We start from the raw sequence: 20,885 nt of genomic DNA, 5'->3' as shown, positions 1-20,885 counted from the left end.
AAGATTAGAACACGAGACAAAAAACATAAAGACATTTCTGGAGAAACCATCCAGAAATATCAATGCTGAATAAAAGTAAAATTAAAAGAAGCATAGCCTGAATTTTTCAACAAATTTGGCTCCATAACGACCTTCCAGTCAAACCCATCAAAGGTTCATGATTTTCATCAAACAAGAAGTTAAATCACATGCAACAACCATCTAGTGAGCATCAACAACTATTCTTCATGATTTTCAAATTCTGTGTTGGCAAACCAGCAACATTTATAAAATAAATAGCTAATCCACAATACAAGGTTGTACTCGATTAAAACGAAGAAAAACAATTCACTACCCAACAAGTAAAACTAGCTATCAAATACAATTGAAAGATAATCTAACAAAAAAGATTCAAAAAAGGAAGCTGGAAAACTATCCTAACAAATAAGAGCCAGGTCAGCAGTAAATAAGAGTTACTAATGCTTATGGTACAAACAAAGGTAGTTGAATGGTTCCTCTGTAAATGGCCCTGAGATCCAGACAGCAACACCAGTTTACCATTCACAGGAACTGTTGATGAAACCTCTACTTGGAGATTATTGCGATAACACATGGTTGACATATTCAACAAAGTCGTTAAATAGTTTCTCATCATGCACAAATAATTAAGCATCATCATCCCCATCTTCGTCTTTGTCGGCCTCAGCACCAGCTGCCGCATTCTCCTCATCCTCCTCTCCTTCATCTTCCTCATCAGTCATGTTATTAATGACATCAGTTATTATATCCTTCACCTCTGTTTTCCTATGCATTAGATCTAAACCAAAGTGGGCACCTAAAATAACCACATACATATTACACAATTAGTTATGTATTTGATAATTATCATAATTCATCAAGTGATAAGTTAGAAGAAACTATACCAAGCTGGCGGAGAATATCAGACAATGTTGCCTGCATTAGAATACAGAGATGTTAAGAAAATGACTTACATAACTTTGATCAAAATCTCAGGAAACAGTGGGAAATAGCCATCATAACTTACAGTATTGAAGTCAACTTGCTTCAGAATATCTACAACTACAGCATGCATCTCTTCTCTGGTGGGTTCAGCTTTAGCCTTCTTGTTAGCTTTTCTTTTACCTATTATTCCACAATTAATTTGCAGCATATATGTTACCACCAAGTTTAAAGTATTGACAGAGTTTTGAACAAAAATAGAACCACTGTAGATACCAAACTTACATTGACCCTTGCATTCAAAAAGCAAAATGCAAGAAATGAACACATTCATAAAACGCACACTATTATTGTACATTGATCATTTAACAATATACTTAATTTGAGTTGAAGGGAGACCTTGAACCAGAAACCACATGTTTAAATAGATGTTTTCTGCAATAGCACTAAATTATCATTTAATTTGAGAAATTGACAACTATTATAATCAATTTTTTTTTCTTTGCAATTATAAATATGCAGAATCATGTAAAAGCTGTAACACAGACATTTGTCAACTACCAAAGATCAAAACCAAATCCAAAAACTATAAAAGTTAAGAGCAAAAGATGGTAAACAGGTTGAAAAAATCTTGGACTGATTAACTTAAAATTGAATAGCGAGACCATATAAAGCAAAACTTTGATGTACCCGGTACAATGATTGTCCGATTATTGTATCTCAAAGTTTACCTGTTTGGCGAAGTTGGCCAAGGTTCCCCAGTTATTGAAAAAAAAAAAAAAATTGGTAAACAGATAGCAATGCACCTTGATCCTTGGCAGAGACCTGTGCTGGTGACTTGCTCGATCGCTTTTTTCCTTTAACCTTTTCCTTGCCAGCAGTACTTGTATCCTTTTCTTTTTCCACTTTGTGCTTTTTGGATGCAGATCCCTTTGCTCTAGAATTTTCATCAGCATCTGTAGCACCTTGCTTTGAAGTTGAAGTAGAAGATTTCTTTGTGGATTTCGTGGCACTTTTCACAGATTTTGTTGAGCTGCTCTTTTCAGCAGGTGTGGATTTATCCTTGCTTTTAGCCCCAGAACCATCCTTAACATTCTTCTTCGATGAACTCCTCTGACTTGGCTTCTTTACCTTGGGTTCATCCTCTTCCTCAAATTCACTCTCCTTGTGATCACTCTCGTCTTCTAATGCTGTATCATTAGCATTGTCTTCCTCAGAATCAGCTTTAATCTGAGGTGATTCGACTTTTTCATCATCTTCATCTTCTTCCTCAGCCTTAGATGATTGCTTACGTTTTTCCCCTGCCTGGGACGTTTGCTTCCGTTTCTAACAAGCAGAGTAAAACAAAAAAAAAAAGGAAATCAAGTGTCAAACAGGAAAAAGTCATACAAAGGAAAGATGATGTTTGTACTGGGAAACAGATAGACAAAGATCAGCATTCATTTACAATAAGATTAGGACTATAAAGATACTACAACCATCTCCAACACGTTCTAGGTTTAAAAAAGAGAGATTTTCTCATAGTGATAAAAGGTCTCTCAAGCATTGGCAAAATAGATCAACAGCATTCATAACCCACAAGAGCCTAGTAAAACAAACACTATAACAATAATTATTTGTTCCTCCATCCCAAGATTGAAAAGACAAATTTCCAGCACAAACACAAAAAAAAAAAGAAAATAGGAGTCAACAGAACAACACAAAGTATGGCTAATGAATAATATGGACTTAAGGAGAACATTTTTGCTTGATATCACTCTGATGAAATCAATAAAGCATATATAAATGCCTATTTACATTGGTTATAGTTCATTGAGTTCCAGCAAACAGAAGGTTCCACAAAGTGAAACAGTATCAGGAACCTCAGAAACCACATAGCACTACTCTTTACCTAAGGTTGCTGCCAATAAGTGATTCAAAAGCTTTATATTCAATCTCACTGATTCAATAGCTTATAAGCAATGCAGAAAAAAGATGTAATCACATCATTCTACAAATAAATTGATAGTGAGCCATCACATGCATTATATAAGATTTTGATAAATTGTGAAATTAGAAAATAAATGAAAGTAAGTCATCTTTTCATAGATGAAATGTTCAGTTATATCAGCTTAAAGCAGAAAGAAACAGGGAAAAAAAGAACAATTTGCAGAAACTAAATAACGCAATTTGTTCATTGTAATTGCACATACAAGTTTTCCAAGTTTGAATAATTAGGCAACATATATAAACCATCAGACGCAACAGCAAAAATTTCCGTCTTTTTTTTGGAAGGACAAAGTAGTTAATATATTCAATTGTATCATATCCACTAAACAATATTAGAGCAAACCCATTGCCACAAATTGTAGCAATACAAACTGAAAAAAGAATTGATGGTAAATCCAAAACTTCGTATGTTACTAAAAAACAAACCTTGGCCAATGTATCAGATGCTTCAGAATGACTAACATTTTTACTTGGTGTGACCTTACGCTTTTTACCTTTCTGAAATCAAGATGAATCACATTCATTTAGATTGAAATTAGCAACTGAATATCACCTTAAGGCGCAATTATTTGTGAAAACAACAACATAACATAGAACCTGTTCCTTCTCAGAAAGCAAGACATCAGTTGTAGCATGTGGACATTCCAAGAATTCCAATAACTTCACAGAGAGTTCTTCCTGAAAACATAACTCAGTCTATCAGGTCAAATAAATGGATCACACTTAGAGTACAACAGTCTTGTTATAATGACCTTTTTCACAGCAGCCTTATTTATTGAAATATTGAGCACGTCACAAAAATCCACAAGTTTTTCTTTAACACATTTGTCAAGCTTCTCTTTCACTTTTGCCTTTTGTTTTTCCTGGAAAATGTATAAGAACCAAGTGATATTAAAAAGGGCATGCATCCAAATAGTGACATTTAAGCATGTTTCTACCTGAAATGAATATGTTCTCATGGATGCTTAAGAACGCATGCATTGTTATTAAAGAAAATTATGTGAACAAACTCTATTTTGATACACACAGTATAACTTCAATACAGAAAATGAAATACCTCATTCTCAGCCCATACATAACCTGAAAACTGGCCTATATTTCTCTTTAGAGCGTGCGCCTGCAAAATAAGACACATTAACATGTTACAAAGCATTCTTGTAGTATTCATGCATTATAAATACATACTTGATGATGCCCCAAAAAGGGTACAGAAAGAGTGTAAACTTCAGTCACCTTTGCTTTCTTCCCAAAAAGTATTGTATGAAGCATTTGTAAATTGTCATCAGGTTTTCTCCTGGACAGCTTGAAAGCCACTGAAAAAGTCTCGTAATATCAGGAAAAAAGGTGCCAATATATTGTAATCAGATAATTAAATGAACTTGATAATAACATCCAACAAACATATGCTAGACAAAGGAATCTGAAAACATTATCCTATGCTTCTACAGAACAACCTTACAAAGGCCTAATATCAGATGATGCTCAACAGGTAGACAATATGTACCAAATCCTGAAGTACTAATTCATAACCATTTGCACATTGATTTTGAATAAAAATAAAAAAAAAAGAACGCCAATTTAAAACGCTTAACTGCAAAAGAAACAGAAACTGCACCCAGTAACCTAAGAAACACTCAAGATGTGTCAAGCCCCTCAAACTTACTAAAAGATGAATGCAGTATGGCATCAGTCCAAATTTTAACATTTACTTCTATAAAACAGCATCCTCCAATTCAGTCATACATTAAAGATGAACCCAAAAGACTAAGTTTTTTATACAGCAAAATGTCCATTTGCAATCTTCAACTTCCAGTCCTATGTTCCATGACCAGTTCTTCTCTTATGATCCAAAACTGAATTAATGAATCAGCTTATCACCATATAGCACAGGTACAAAGTGTCCCAAACTCATTCAGAAAACTATTTCCCTCTGATTGAGAACTACAAAATATAAATTGAACTACGGAAATAAACTGTTCTCCATAACAAGCAAATGAGAGAAATCCAACATAGTGGCCATCAATCATAGCCATAACAAAAACAAGAAGCACGTTTTCTTTCCTTTATTTTATTAAAAAAATTTGTTGAAATATATTAAGAATAAGCACAACAATGATTAATTAAGTACATAAGGAGAATGGATACCCACAAAATGAATATAAACGTATCTATATATATCAGACGCATCAGTTTTACTAATTCATTCATTACACAAAAACAACCATATGAAACAGAAAATTTCTATCATACTGATAGGCGTGGTCAGCAGGTCCTCTCAGATCATGATAAGTTTAAAACATATAGAGTAATGCCCATCCAGTGGCCTCAATTTCCAATATACAACACTTTCCTGGAATCTAACTAAGTTTATGAAAATAAACTTCAACCATACCGTTTGGAATATCCTTAAGCTGTGTGCCACGGCCCTGGAAAATTCACAAATTCGCATACAATCAGAACAGCATAATATTACAACAAGTTTAATCATATAAAACTCCTGTGAACGACGTCGTACCTTCTCAATGGACACAGACTTGGTTACCGACCTTCCAGAAGTCGGTGCAGAATACCTCTCCACGATCTTCCTCTCTCTGGTGGGTCTCTCGCTACCTGGAGTCACCGGTTCTGGCTCTTTTTCTTTCTTTGATTCATCCAAATCTCGACTCGTCTTCTGCAACTTGGACGATTCCTCAATCCGCTTATTCACTCTGGACTTTCTTGACCTCTTGCCTTTCTTCGGCTCTTCCTTGTCTTTAGGCTCCTCCTCTTTCTCTTCATGCTCGTCAGTTTCTTTGGGAACCTCATTTTTCTCAGAAAGCTCATGACTTTCTTCCTCTTTCGTTTCGTTTACTTCCGTTTGACCGTCTTCCTTGTCCTTGCTTTCCACCTCGGGAGCAGCCTCTGCCTCCCCTTCTTGTTTCTTATCTTCTAGGGTTTCGCTGGCCATGGAATATTGAAAATCAAGAAATACCAAAACCTTAGGGTTTCTAGTAATTAAGAAAAAAGAAAAGAAACAAAACCCTATAAACGGTACAGCGAAGAGAAGAGCAAGTGAAATGATTCAAAAAGTAAGGTGGTTTAAGAGGGTGAGTGACAGAGACAAGAGAATTGCTAAGAGCGGGGGGTGACAAAGGGGCGGGGGTTCAAAATTTTTTATGGGAAAATTGAGAGCGGGCTTTGGGATTTTTAGCCTATTGCAAGTCGCGGCAAAGATAAAAACTGATATCAAATTGTGGAGCCAAACACTTCGTAATTTTTGGTTTTCAATTCCCTATAAACCAAAATTTTCACCTATACTCTTAAAAAAGGCCAAAGAACTATTTTTCACCCAAGTCACACCTATAAGGTTTAAAAAACCTAAAACCCCATGTATAAGCTAATTGAGGTAAAATTTTTCTATTAAAAATAAAAATAAAATTGTTATTTCACTAATAATATTAAAAAAATAAATTTTATTTTATTTTCCTTCTACATTTTAAAAACTAACAATTTTATCCTTACCCAAAGTTTTTTAGCTTTGAAAAGTTTTATTTTTCCTTTTAAATCTTAGGGTTTTTTTCTCTTCTCTAATTACTATTTACGACGACAATGATGATGAAGACCTCTCTTCTCCACCTAAAACTAATGGTTAATATAAAGAAAATGATTTGAAGTAGATCTCTTCATCGGAGATAAAGAGATCTGACGATTAAGAGATTTCTAAATCTCTTCATCTCTAATGAAAAATATCTACTCTAGATAACTTCTCCTGCGTCGGCCACTAGTTCAGGGTAGAGAGGAGAGGTCATCGATGTCAGAGATGGTAGCCGAAAAGGTGAAAAAAAAAATTGGGGGGGGGGGGGGGGGGAGGGAATGTAATTTATTAAAGTTAAAAAATTTAGGCAATTGTGAAGTTGTTAGTTTTTAAAACATAGAGAAAAAATATTATAAATTTATATTTTTAATATTATTAATAAAATAACGATTTGACTCTATCTATGACAAAAAAATTTAACTACAGTTGATTAATAGGTAGGACTTTAGGTTTTTTAAACTCTATGAGTATGAGTTTGAAAATACATCAAAACATGGGTGGGAAATAGTCATTTGACTGTTAAAAAATACAAATAAAAGATGAATAATATTACATATACAAACAAATTATATAATTTTTTATGCATAATATAATATGATAGCATTTGATTAAGTAATTTTGAAATGAAAGAAAATGTTAACAATTACATCATTCAATCATAAATTATTACTTTAGTTTATACACAAAAAAATTATATAATTTATTTGTACATATAATTTTATTCATAAAAGATATAAACTTCTTCTAGAATTGTTAACATTGGATTTTTGTAATACAATAAATGATGTGCATAACCCATGTGCACAACTTTGTGCATAACCAATAATATATTACCATTTAATTGAGTATTAATTTGCCTTTGATTTTAAACTATTCAATCACATGATAACATATTATTAGTTGTACACATAACATTACTCTTTATAATATATTAAAAAGGTACAATATCGCTTATATGATATTAAATATAATGCATTTCGACAAAATAACATTTCTTTATCTATGATTTTGTTCTCGTACTCTAAAAGATGTGGTTTAGGACTTTAGGTCAAATAATATCCTACGACATGTAATCATGTCAATTTACATGTATTTAGTGCGATTTTGACAACTCTAACTATTCAAATGCACATTTCTAATTGAAATTCAAGTTAAATCATATTATAATATGTGATCTACTTGAAATTTTACCAATTTAATGCAATTTATAATAAATAAATAAAAAGTGCAAATATAATAGTTAAAATTGTTACTTTTTTTTAAATTTACCTCAATCCCCTCAAAAGTTATAACTTAGCTATAATTGCACCAATGATGTTATCAGAAAAGATCACACCTTGGCTACGATTTCTACTTCAATATCATATTAGATAATAATCAAAATCAAAAATTAAAATACGTTGTTTGATCAAATCTAATAATATCACATCTTTTATATGTGATTTCAATCGTTAGATTTAGTTGGATTGTTAATAACTCCTTTTAGAGTTAAATACTAATTTATAAAAGTTATAATTAGCTAGGGTGGTGAATTTTCTTTTTGATATTGTGTTAAAATTTTTCCACAATATTGATAGGTTTTTGGCGGTAATATGTAATTTAGGAAACTAAGAGGTGAGAATTTGAGATGTTCCCAGGACTTGAGGGCGAAATTCGTTTAATATATTCCTGATAATTATTATTATAATATTATACTGGCCCATCTAATCTGAAGACTTGTATTGTCCCATGGTTGATTTCTTACAGTGGGCGCTTACCGCTGGTAAAGAGATGTCCAGGTATCATAATTCTGTTATAAAATTATGCTATTGTACCAATCAAAATATTACATTCGTCACAAAGGAAGGATAGCCCCCCCAAAAGAATTATTCCAACCTGAAGCACAATCCAATCTCAAAGTTTTATGGCTTTAAAGACTTAAAAATATTTATTTATTATTTAATTTTTGTTAAAATTTTTAATTAATTATAAAAATAAAAGTATTGTTTTATTATTAATATTAGAATAAATAAAATTATCTTTTATTTTATTTTTTTAGTTAAAAAAACTATTAATGTCTTTTTATCTATAAATTTAAAAAATTACCTTTTTCCTTTGATATAATTTTTCCAAATATCCCCTGATTTGAAATATAATCTAAAATAATAATTCAAAAATTGTATATTTGAAGTGATATATACCTTATTTAGAGCTGATATTTTATTTAATAAATCATCCTTCCATGCTATATATGATAAACAATTATTTATTCTATGATTGAGGTGATTATTTGATTGATTTATTGCTATGTCCAGTGAGGCACACCTGCTAGACTTTATATTATATTTTTTTTCGGTTCTAACTGAACCATGTATTCATCCCAATTTTACTAGTATATTTTGAAGGGATATTGGATTTTTTTCCCCAAAAATAGATTTATGTTTATGGTTTAATGTGAAATATAATTTATTATTATTTAATATTATAATTTTATGTTATTATATTATTTAATACTATTACAATATAGTTAAAATATTAATAGTTAAAACTAAAAATAAGTTGACAAATATCTAAATTTAGATAAAAAAACACATGAAGAACGGATTAACATTAACATCAACCCATTCTTCGTGTATTTTTTTATTTAAATCTGAATCTTTGTTAACTCATTCTCATTTTTAACTATCAATACTTTAACTATATTATAATAATATTAAACTATAATAATATGAAATTATAATATTAAACAATATAACAACATAAAATTATAATATTAAATATTAGTAAATTATATTTTATATAAAATCATAAACATAAATCTTTATAATATTAAAAATAAAAATATTTTAAGTAATCAAATATAAAAAATGATAAAAATATTTAAATTATAAAAAAAATATGATATAAATATATAGATAGAACTCTTTTGGGACAGAAAACAATTCAATATCCCTTTTTAAATATCCAAAATCATGGATTCAGTCCTCTCATTTTATTTGATCTGTACTAGAACGAATATTAATTTAGAAATCCATTGCCACTTTCTTTATTATTTGTGCCATATTAGATACTAGTAATAGTTCCAGACAGATCTGTACGCAAAGTCTCAAACCAAACCTAGCCCGGCCCAGGAATGTCATTCTTTTGTGAAATTACGAAAGTGCCAATCTTTATGTACGGCTTTAACCTAAGTGCCTAACTATAAAAAACCTCTTCGGGCTATTTCACTAAATAATGTGACCAGGCTAGGGTTCTTCAGTCGCCGTTCTTAAAAACTACAAGGCAACACTAGCAGCGGCACGAAATGGTTAGTGAATCTTTAACCCTAAACCTGTCACCATGTTTATACCATCTCTTTGATGCTTGTCGTTTGATCTTGATTCGTTTATTATTGTCGCAGAAGCTTTATTGCTGCGATCAGTGTTCTGTTTATTAGCTGTGAACTAAGTTGTTGGATGACCAAATGTTTTACGTATTTGAATTTGTATGTGAAGTTGGATGTTTACAATGAGTAAAAGTGAAGATCTGAAGAACGTAATTAACTGTAAATAGTTTTTTTTTTTTTGATAATTTAATTATTAATGTTTTAGATACAAAATGCCTTGTGTCTGTTTAGAATATCATTGGCAAGTTCTCTATGTAACTATAGGGTGAAAAAATAATTTACGTTATACTATGAAATTGTAATGGAAACTTGTTTGTAGAATTGTTATCTTTATTTTTAATGAATATTCTTTGAGAGGTTGTGAAGTCTGTGAGTCTGGAAATTGGGCTTATTTATTTCGTACTCTTTGTGTTTCAGGCGCCAAAGAGAGGAGGAAAAGTTGCTGCACCAGCAAAGAAGAAGCCGGTATTGATAATAATTTTATGTAGTTAGTTATCTATGCAATATGGATTTTTTTTTTAAAACTTTTGTAACTTACTGTCCAGTTGATGTTGAACTTTCAGGAGAAGGTCGTGAATCCTTTGTTTGAAAAGCGACCAAAGCAATTTGGTATTGGAGGGGCTTTACCTCCAAAGAAGGATCTTCACCGATATGTGAAGTGGCCCAAGGCAATCCGTATTCAGAGGCAGAGAAGGATCCTCAGACAGAGGTTGAAAGTGCCACCTGCATTGAACCAGTTCACCAAGACCTTGGACAAGAATCTTGGTAAGATCAAAATGTTTTGTTTGTCAGTCATTTGTATTTATATTGATGCACGGAATTATAGGACTGCTTTTGTTCTTGCTGGCTTTCACAGTATTGCTCACTGTATAATTTAACCACCTTTGGAGGGATCTTGCTCTTTAGGAACAGCACGATCTTTATTTGTTTACTTTCACAATCAGCGCATTTTTTTGTCATAGGCCTTATTTCTTTCGATTTCCATTCTTTGACCTTTTTGATATGTGTTACCAGAAGTTATTGCAATATATTTATGACAATTAAAAATTATAATAACAAATTAGGTATGTATCTTATATATTGCAGCCACAAGTCTTTTCAAGTTGCTTCTGAAGTACAGGCCTGAGGACAAAGCTGCTAAGAAGGAACGACTTTTGAAGAGGGCTCAGGCAGAGGCTGAAGGGAAAACTGTGGAGGCTAAGAAGCCTATTGTTGTGAAATATGGTCTTAACCATGTCACCTATCTCATTGAGCAGGTTTGGCAAATTGTTTCATTAACTTCATTGTGAATAACATCATTTTCAACCAATAATCTCTGCATGCGTGACCAAAAGTCATCTCAAATGATAAAAATGCTTGGTATTTTCTTTGCAGAACAAGGCACAATTGGTTGTCATTGCACATGATGTTGACCCGATAGAGTTGGTTGTGTGGCTTCCTGCCTTGTGCAGGAAAATGGAGATCCCCTACTGCATTGTAAAAGGGAAATCACGGCTAGGATCGGTAATAACTGTTTTAAATTTGTACTTTTATTGATGTCATGATTTTGAGGAATTAATTATGGTTGCATTGCCTTTGTTGCAGATTGTCCACAAGAAGACAGCTTCAGTCTTGTGTTTGACCACAGTGAAGAATGAGGACAAGCTGGAGTTTAGCAAGATCCTGGAAGCCATCAAGGTATAGTGGGGTTGCATTGTTTTAGAAGGATAAATGTTTGTGCTCAAGTTACAAATGCGTCCTATTTTTTTGTCTTAATTTGATTATATGATAGAAAATTATAAATGATGAAAATGTTACTGATTTTCTTTCAGGCAAACTTCAATGACAAATATGATGAGTTCAGGAAGAAATGGGGAGGTGGTATCATGGGCTCCAAATCACAGGCAAAAACCAAGGCCAAAGAAAGAGTTCTTGCAAAGGAAGCGGCACAGAGGATGACCTAGGAATTTTGCAGTCTTAGTCTTTTATTCTGTTGATTTAATGTCAATTTTTGGTTAAATGGTTCTATGTAGTCGCCTAGCATCTGCTTTTGAAGTTTAACTTGGAATATTGTTTTAAAATGAACTGCCAATTTATTTTTGTTAGTTTTTTTTATATGATTGCTTCAATAGCATTGGGTTTTTGAATACAGAAAACGTTATCGAGTCGACTCTTCCATAGAAGAATTTGTGTTATACTAAACACGTAAGCGTGATTGATCTTTCTGTTCAATCAAAAGACGTGGTCAATGTAGAACCATTTTCTGTGCCGTCTGTTCAACCAGAGGCTGGTTTCTTTACAATCCGTCTTTCATAAGCTTCCTCATCTTAGCCGCATTGTCCCATCATTTATTTGCTGCATATTTATTAGACATGGGAACATAATTTTCATCATTGAATGAATCTTATCTTGATTAGATGTTCCATTGCAGCCTCACCCAACTCAACAACACTAAAATTAGCTGCACATGCAGTCAGTAATGTCCCCCCAACATTCGGTTCCACTGGCAATTTTCTCGCAACCTCGTAAGCATCATCCAAGAGTCCTGACCTACACAGAAGATCTATCAAGCAAACATAATGCTTAACGTTCGGTTCAATCTTATAGTCACTTTCTCATCTTATGAAAATCTCCTTCCCTTTCTCTACCAGGCCTGAATGAGAACAAACAAACCAAACGGCAGTCAATGTAATGTCATCTGGTTCTATCACACTGATTTGCATTTCCCAAAACCTTTCAAGCGCCTTCTCTTCGGAACCATGCATTGTTAGTTCTCCGATCATAGAGTTACACCTACAAACACTCTTCTCAGAATCAACCTCCAAAAGCTTTGAATCTTCGCCAATTTGCGCAAGTGTCAATGATAGCAGCACTCAGCTTATGATTCAAGAAAGTCTAAGCACAGTATTAAAGCCTAAAGTCAAATGGCTAACTAGTTGATTTAAAACTAAATGCTCGTGGTTAATTTGGGATGAATTCACTAGAGATTAAATGTGTTTGGCTAGTTGTATCAGGGTGATAGTAAGACTATTAAATGAAGTTTTGATTATTCAATAAAATTATATATATATATTATTAAATAATTATGTATTATTTTATTTTTAATTTTTAATTATTTATATAATGATACATGATTATCCTTGCATAAAAATTATGGAGATAACAATAATGGATAACAATATATTTTGTTTTAAAAAGCTGCAGGTAATTTTATGGCGGGGCCAGCATTCAACTAGTCAAATTTTTATTGGTCAGTAAACCTTGGAGGGACAGAAAATCGTTACATCGATTCCGGCGCACAAAAGCCGAAGTGGATATTTCACAGCATGGCCCGAGCTCTAAACAGAATCGTTACCGCGAAGGAGGCTACGAACTCTATACTATTCCAAGCCACTCCAGTAAGTCTCTCCCAATAAACCTTAATTTTTTCGTTTGTTTCCCGAGGAAATGGTTACTCACAACAAATTTCTAGGAAAAGAGTTGGACATTAATTTATTTTGCTTAGGTTGGTTTAGGTGGGATGACATTCACGAAACGGAGCGTATTGTTCTGAAAGAGTTCTTTGGTGGAAGCTCGATTTCAAGAACTCCCAATATATACAAAGAATACCGGGATTTTATGATAAATATATACAGAGACGAGCCTTCAAGAAGGTTGACATTCACCCAAGTTAGAAAGTCACTTGTGGGTGACGTTAGTTTGCTCCACAAGGTCTTCAATTGTTTGCATAAGTGGGGTTTGGTAAACTTTGGTGCGCCTGCAAGTGACGATAGAGGTAACTTGGAGGACATTAAACTTAAAGATCAAGTTAGGGTTGAGGAAGGGGCCGCTAATGGGGTTCGTGTGGGTGCAATGCCAAATTCTTCGAGACCAATGTCGCCCCCACATTCTGAAGGAAAAGGTAGAGTGGTTGATGGTGAGAATGAGTTTAAATTGCCCCCGCTGGCGTCATATTCGGATGTTTTTGGCGATTTTGTGAAGTTGAATGGGACGAAGTGTATGAGTTGCGGAGAGAAATGTGATTCTGGATGCTATGAGTATAGCAAGGTGTGTATTGACGTTGATTGCTTCTGATGTTATTAGCTAGAATTATATAATTGTATTTGTACAATCAATGTGTTTTGATTTCCAATTGGTTTGTTTTTCATTTGTTGTGGCTTCATTTTTTTTCTGTTTGGGAAATTGTTGCTAATTTCTTTTGTCTACTGTTTGGTTTTTATATGTGCTTTTATTTTTTTCCTAAATTGATTCATATTTTTCAATATGTTTGGGTTGCTAGACTGTTAATAATATGGTCTGGAATTGTCTACATGTTTGTCATGACCTGCTCAATTTCCATCTTCAGTATGCCTAACTGCCTATGAGTTAGCTTATACATTTCATTTTGGTTAATAAGGTAACAATGTTGTGAAGGACATTTTTAGGCGTTGCTAAGAACTTTGTGTATAAGTTGGGTGTGCAGCACCATGTTTGGACTCATTATGATTGCCTGAATTGCATTTATTTTATTATTGCAATCTTATTGGTGGCCTTCCTAGATGATATGTGGGTTATGGTGTTGAACTTGAATGTAATGTATAACATTACATGTTACATAGGTTTTAGACTCTTAACTTTAAAGGGTATAAAGTTGCTAATCATCAATTTCCGGGAATTGAATAATCTAAATATAAGAAATTCACCCTCTATTGTGATTCGTGTTGTATGTAAATCTTGGATATGTAAATAATATTTACCTCTGTCGATTAGATATGTAGTAGTCATATAAGATTTTTTTTGTTCTCTCCTTATACATTTTCTACTTTTTTTAAGTCTTTGCAATGCCCTTTTCAATTCTATTTTCATTAGCAGGGTAGCTTCATCATTTGTGTAAACTGCTTCCAAATTGGAAATTATGGGATAACAAGTCCAGGGATGATTTTATGTTCAATGACAGCAACGGAAAAATTGTTACTCTTGGATCTACGTGGACAGAGGCTGAAATCCTACTTCTTTTAGAATCTGTTACAAAGCATGGGGATGACTGGGAGCTTGTTGCTCAAAATGTTAAAACTAAGAGTAAACTCGATTGTATTTCAAAGGTCATTGAGCTGCCTTTTGGGGAATTATGATAGGCTCTGGCCATGAAAGGGGTAGTCCTGATGGCCGCACTGGTAATGGAAATATTGCTATACATGGACCGATGGCTTCATCTGAGCATCAAGACAATAAAGTTGGGATCAGGTTCACGAGAAAAAATATTAGACTGAGCAAAATAGAGATGCTGCAAGCCAGGAACCTCCTGCAAAGAGAATACGAATTGCTTCCCTTTCAGATAGTGGTAGTTCATTGATAAAACAGGTAAAGGTTTGGCTAGACTATGTCATTTAGAACCCTGCCAGACTGTCCTTTCAGTATTCTGTAGTAATTTGACTTTCAGGTATTAATTTTTTGCTTTCTTGGAAGAAATATGTTATACGAACTTCAAAATCTTCTTATGGTTTTGCATGTTGTGCTGGTGGTATTGCATACTTAATATGTTGGAAGCAAAAAAAGGAACAAGAGCGACTCATAATCTACTTTTTAGAATTGCTCTATTTGGATTGACTATAAAATATCAATTTTAATCAAATAAAAGATTATGTTCTCAGGCATTAATTAATCAAATTAATTCAAACATATTGATATCTAAAATTTCATCTTATCTTTCTATGTTTGATGAATTATTGACATTGTTTCTATTAGGTTGCTCTCATCTCAACCATGGAGGGACACCATATAACAGCTGCTGCTGCAGCTGAGGCTGCAATCACAGCACTTTGTGATGAAATCTCATTTCCCTGGGAGATAATTGATGACAATGACGAGTATGTAGATTATGGTCTCCCACTATGCCTTTTTTCTCTTAAATTCAATGTGATGCTTGAAGTCTGTGGTTGGATTTTCTGTTATGACTGTGATCTTGACATTATATCAAATTTTTTAATGTTTCAGGGTTCGTCAGGTAGATGCTTCAGAGACAAAGGAAGCAATCTTCCAGTCAGGTATTTGTTATTTTGGTTCTCTATCTGTCTATATAGAAGATTTTATCACTCATATATGCAGTTCTTCAATAGTTGGGCTGCTCTTCCCTAGTCATTTATTAGCTTTCTATTGCTTGTTTTAAATCATTTCTAATCATCTCCATCTTATTGGTTCCTATAGCAAGTCAAGAGGCATCCAGAGAAAATAATGACATACCTCGACAAATTAGAGCAGTGGTAGCAACTGCTGCTAATGCCAAATTATTAGCTGACCAGGAAGACAGCGAGATTGAACCTTTAGTGGCCACCATGATTGAAACACAGGTGGTTCAGAATTTTTTGTTTTGTTTCTTGTTGGAAGACTAACTGATATGCAGCTCCTAATTTTTATTCTTTTAATATATGCATAATTAGTTATAAGAAATTGCACAGCAAAATCAAGCATTTTGAAAATCTGGGCCTGATAATGAAGAAGGAATATGCTGAAATGTTGGAACTGAAAGAGTGTCTTGTAGCAGAGCGGATTGATGTCTTACAAAGAGCTTTGAGTTCCGGTGTATCTAAATGGAGAAATCATGCTTGTATTAAATCACAAACTGGTAGTGTAGTTTGATGTAGTAGTGAGTAGATTTCAATTTAAAGGGGAAGAAGTAGAGTAGATGAGACTCTAAATGAATTTTTGCAGGATTCAAATTATAATTTATGTACAATTTCCCTTTCCATTTATGTCAGAAGCAATTGCTGTCCATCTTTCTGTCTCATTCTCTATTATGAGGTACTGATGCAATTGGGTTGGAATTAGGGCCATGGAACAATTTGTATTTCTTTTGGAAGCAATTTGCATGTTTATTTACAAATCTTTTGGAAAAAACTAATCCAGTACAATCTGTTTCCCCCGCTCTCCTTTGGACAATCGGTTAAATTTCACACTATAGAAAATGTACAAGAAAGAAAGAAAAAAGACAGGTACCAACAACCCACAATAATTCAATGGGGGAGGATGTGACTTTGGTACTATAATTTTGTCCTTGTATTGTTTCCTTGAAGAAGCACAAACACTCGGCTGTATCTTGAATAAATTCCACCAAGTTTGAGCACCACTATGACTATGAGTAGGATTTGATGAGTCTAAAATTTTGGAAGCATCGTCCCCAGAAAAAGTTTCCAAAGAAGAAACTTCTTGCTGCCTCCTGGGGAAGTTTCGGGGACATATCCAACTTCCCTTTCACCTTAAGTACGGTTTGTCCTATCTCATCCTGGATCAAATCAATAATTTTGGGATCTACAGGATTCCCACAAACATCCGTCACAAAGAAACTATCTTTCGCTTTACCTCCCTTCGTCCATATTTCTGCCCTTCTAATGTGCAAACCATTCTCACGAAGTATCCTCGTAATATCCGAAAGAAGACCAAACCGATCATCTGTACACACTTCTAGTTCCAGGCCCTGTATCAGCACTATAACTTTGTCATAATGCATAATTTATTATCCCAAAAAAAAAATAATACTAATAATGGGACCAAAAAGTGAAACAAACCTCTGAGGCTCGCCTCTCAATAGCTGCTTCAAGACAAACAATAACTCGTTGTCTCTCAGCTTCTGAACTTATAGGGAATCCATCAATGTGTTTGATGTAGTATTCCTACAAAATTAGCTTCCGAAAGTTAAAAATTGAGCCACTGTTACGATAACAGAAACATAACAAGGTTCCAGTTCCGTCATAATCATACTTGATAAGCTTCTGTTGAACATGTAATGACTGTGCCATGATAAACCTCATATTGCATGTCTGTTAGACTGCACACGATATCGAACATTAACTTGGGTCGGTCTGGATACCTTATAGTCACAGCTGTATAGTCTCGATCACTGCAATCCATCACAGTTACAAGAGGTCTTCTTGAGCTCTTGTGATTGGGGCTTTCAGGCCTCTCAAAGTCTCTATCTGCAAACAACATTTGGTGTAATCTTCTTTCTCTGTGCATCATCTCGTTTGAAGAAATGGACATATGTGGTGTCCTGAAATCGTTGCTGCCTCGTAACACATTACAGATGAGTTCCTTCATCTTTGAAAGCCTTTCAGGGTCTTCAATTGCATAGCCAGATGATTGGTCTGTGACATGAAGAACCGCTGCAGCTCTGGCGTTGTGTGTCCAAAGCACAGCATTTACCACATTGCAGCTGAGGTCTGTTAGCACTGCCGATACTTCTGACAGTAATCCAGGCCGGTCGGCACCAGTTAGTTCTATAGAGGTATGCTCTTTAGAGGGAGTTACGCCGACTGAGCTTCTCATTGAATTTACGAAACTTGCTTTGGTTTCAAGAGTCTGGGGAACAATTGAAGATTGTCAATACGAGATTTCCAAAATTCTTAATTAGCAGAGTACCTATATATTTACCGATTGTAGATAATTGATGGTTCCTTTGTCTGTGATCTTTTTCCCATCGGTTTCAGTAACATAAAACACTGGAAACCAAGTTTCAGCATTAGAAAAAATAGATGAAACAGAGAGAAATTTTTTTACAGGAGGTTAAAAATCATACCATCCATTAAATATCCTCCATCTGAAGATATGTATGCTTTTGTTATAAGCAAGTCTAGGTAGTTAAGAACTTGGATAATTTCAAGCAAAAGACCATGCCCATTGACACCATCAACCTAAACAAGAATAGTTATTTTGAAAGACAATGGCAAAGAAATATAACAATATCAGTGACACCAAGTACAAAAGAAACTGCAGCGTTTACCAGTATAACGGTAGCATGCTCACAAATATCATTGTCAATCACCACTCTGCAACCAAAAAACATATAAGAACAACTTCCAGAAATGCAGAGCTGGGGAAAATACAAAATAATTTAAACTTTTTGGCTCAAGAAAGATATTCGTGAGAAAGAATAAAACAGAAAAGTAGACATGGCAGAGCTTGCCAAAACAACAAGAAAAGCAAAATTCTCCCTAACCCATAATCTTTTTTCTTTTTTTTTTTTTAAATATGAATTCATGGCGTACCTTGGAGGGTTCATTCTCCTGATAAGCTTTGAAAATTCATCCTCCATTGCTAACCTTATCGAACTTTATTTTTCTTCTGAGAACTCCAAATTCAGAAATAAAACTAGCTAGCAGTTACAACTGAAAAAACATAGAGGAGTGCTCAGGCTTTTATGCATGAAAGATTAAAAAGTAACAAACAGGAACAGACTGCTAATTTGTTGCGTGTTTTGCAGCGATTGGAAAAAAAAAAAAAAAACAGTTAAGACGTTAACAACTGCCCCCTGCCACACTCCATCTTAGCTGAACTATCACCGTCCTCACCTGATTGGTGTCCGTACTCTCACTGGGAATCTAAATCCACGTGAGAGGATCTATTGATTCACGTGCCATAATTTTAGCCTTGGTATTAAGATAAAAAGAAAAAATGAAATGGAAGTATCTGTTAACAAGTGTTTTGTATTGTAATTGATGAACTAAGCGTGCATAATTAATTGGCCAAAAGGCTTATTCTCATGTTTAGTGAATTTTTAAATTTTTATTTTTAAAATTTTAAATATTTATTTATAAATTATTAAAATTAATTAATTTTAGAGATAAAATTATTATTTATCTAATAATATCCACTTGTAAATTTAATTTATGAACACACAATTATAAAATACCATGAAATTGTAAACCATAGATATTTAAGGATAAGAAAGATGGACAAGCAATGACATTGAAATAACAATAGGTTTTATAACATATTTCTCCTCTAAATTTAAAAAAAAATACAATATACCGAAGAATTATGAAAAGTAATAAAAATACCCAAAAAAATAAATTTTTGTTGTAATGCCCTTTATTTAATTTTTTTTCTTTATTTTTGTATAATTAAAAAATAATTCACATGAACAAGTAATTAGACAAAATATTGTATTTTTTAATTCATAAAATAATCATATATTTTATATATTTACTATTTTCCAAAACTATTGGGTAAATTGAATTCGTTTCCAGACCTTGAGGGGTACCATGTAATAATAAACCTTGAAATATCGGCGAATAAGACCTTTAGATGAGCCCTGCTCCTTAAAAGGATAAACTTTGAAAGGCACTATATGATTGAGAACCAATGAACGTGGCTACATCACTCAGTGACACTTGCATCTATTATGGTACAGTTTTTAATTTTGAGTCTTTCTTCATTTAATGGGCTATGCTATAGGTAATTGGGCTCAACAATTTTTTAATTAATATCTAAAGCAGAGAAAGAAATTACGCAATTTTGAAAAATATATATAAATATAAAGATGTATTCTTTAATATACAATTTATCACTATGTAATTGCTGAATCTTTTATAATTATGATGTTGTTCCTACGTCATTTTATAAATTTAAATCAATTAATATTAAAAAAATCAATGATTTTGTCACCCTAAATAATATCAATTTCCCATCAAATAATAAGAATAAAAGAAACCCAGTTAACTTCTAAGCTGGTTCAATTGATAAATAAAGAAAAAAGTATGGGAGTATATAGGTTTGTGATTTATTGGAGATATATCAAAATTAAAATTTTAATTTATTTAATATAATAATTATAAAATCTAATTCGAATAAAATTTCCTCAATTAAAAAAAAATGAAAATGAAAAAGTCCAACTAAATGGCTGCTCCACTCACAACCTCACCTAATAAACCTGAACCAAAAGTTGCCTAAAAATGGACATAAATGAGGTGAGCTGCCATTATGAATCACCCGCAATTTAGGTGTAATTGGTGGCAGCAAGCAAGCAAGCATGCATGCATTAACAGTATTGGTGTAAGATATATATCCATTGCTACCTAGCAACTACAACCTAATTACCAGCTGTCAAAAATGAAACATGAGGGTTCATCCACGTTGCCCCATCAGAACTGTTCTTCAATAAGGCCAAAGAGGCCATTAAAATGGATAGTTAGTGCTTTTACTCGTGGAGAATAATGTCAACAACCCAATCCCTGATATACTTTTAAGGAGTTGGACACCGTGGTTGCAGCTCGATCGCTGTATTATATA

General features: G+C 33.3%; 3 protein-coding genes and 1 pseudogene across 4 annotated transcripts; 2 read left to right on the top strand and 2 right to left on the bottom strand.

The window, feature by feature from the left end:
* Window positions 1-205: 205 nt before the first annotated feature.
* Window positions 206-6,110, bottom strand: LOC123223664 (protein DEK-like). Its single transcript, XM_044646958.1, has 11 exons — window positions 5,444-6,110; window positions 5,321-5,354; window positions 4,162-4,241; window positions 3,986-4,045; window positions 3,681-3,791; window positions 3,526-3,606; window positions 3,355-3,426; window positions 1,746-2,265; window positions 1,025-1,122; window positions 903-933; window positions 206-814 (listed from the first exon to the last, which is right to left on the bottom strand). Exons 1-11 carry the CDS (start codon window positions 5,873-5,875, stop codon window positions 645-647), a joined length of 1,689 nt encoding a protein of 562 aa, XP_044502893.1. The 5' UTR covers window positions 5,876-6,110; the 3' UTR covers window positions 206-644.
* Window positions 6,111-9,638: 3,528 nt separating this feature from the next.
* Window positions 9,639-11,960, top strand: LOC123222535 (60S ribosomal protein L7a-2-like). Its single transcript, XM_044645374.1, has 7 exons — window positions 9,639-9,788; window positions 10,284-10,331; window positions 10,430-10,631; window positions 10,953-11,122; window positions 11,241-11,369; window positions 11,451-11,543; window positions 11,678-11,960. Exons 1-7 carry the CDS (start codon window positions 9,786-9,788, stop codon window positions 11,807-11,809), a joined length of 777 nt encoding a protein of 258 aa, XP_044501309.1. The 5' UTR covers window positions 9,639-9,785; the 3' UTR covers window positions 11,810-11,960.
* Window positions 11,961-13,056: 1,096 nt separating this feature from the next.
* Window positions 13,057-16,648, top strand: LOC123223405 (annotated as a pseudogene).
* LOC123222504 (ACT domain-containing protein ACR6-like) lies at window positions 16,639-19,085 on the bottom strand. 2 transcript variants are annotated; one of them, XM_044645319.1, is made up of 7 exons: window positions 18,863-19,081; window positions 18,598-18,643; window positions 18,394-18,508; window positions 18,249-18,316; window positions 17,580-18,176; window positions 17,387-17,491; window positions 16,639-17,295 (listed from the first exon to the last, which is right to left on the bottom strand). In XM_044645319.1, the coding sequence occupies exons 1-7, from the start codon at window positions 18,907-18,909 to the stop codon at window positions 16,954-16,956; spliced, it is 1,320 nt and encodes a 439-aa protein (XP_044501254.1). In that variant the 5' UTR covers window positions 18,910-19,081; the 3' UTR covers window positions 16,639-16,953. The 2 variants fall into 2 exon arrangements, with proteins under 2 accessions (XP_044501254.1, XP_044501255.1); XM_044645320.1 differs by having other exon boundaries at window positions 17,168-17,306; window positions 18,863-19,085.
* Between the last annotated feature and the right edge of the window lie 1,800 nt (window positions 19,086-20,885).

The sequence above is a fragment of the Mangifera indica genome, chromosome 8 (genome assembly GCF_011075055.1).
Source record: "Mangifera indica cultivar Alphonso chromosome 8, CATAS_Mindica_2.1, whole genome shotgun sequence".
Classification (NCBI taxonomy): domain Eukaryota; kingdom Viridiplantae; phylum Streptophyta; class Magnoliopsida; order Sapindales; family Anacardiaceae; genus Mangifera; species Mangifera indica.
The sequence above is the reverse complement of the archived record's forward strand: the minus strand, read 5'-3'. Positions and strand labels throughout refer to the sequence as shown.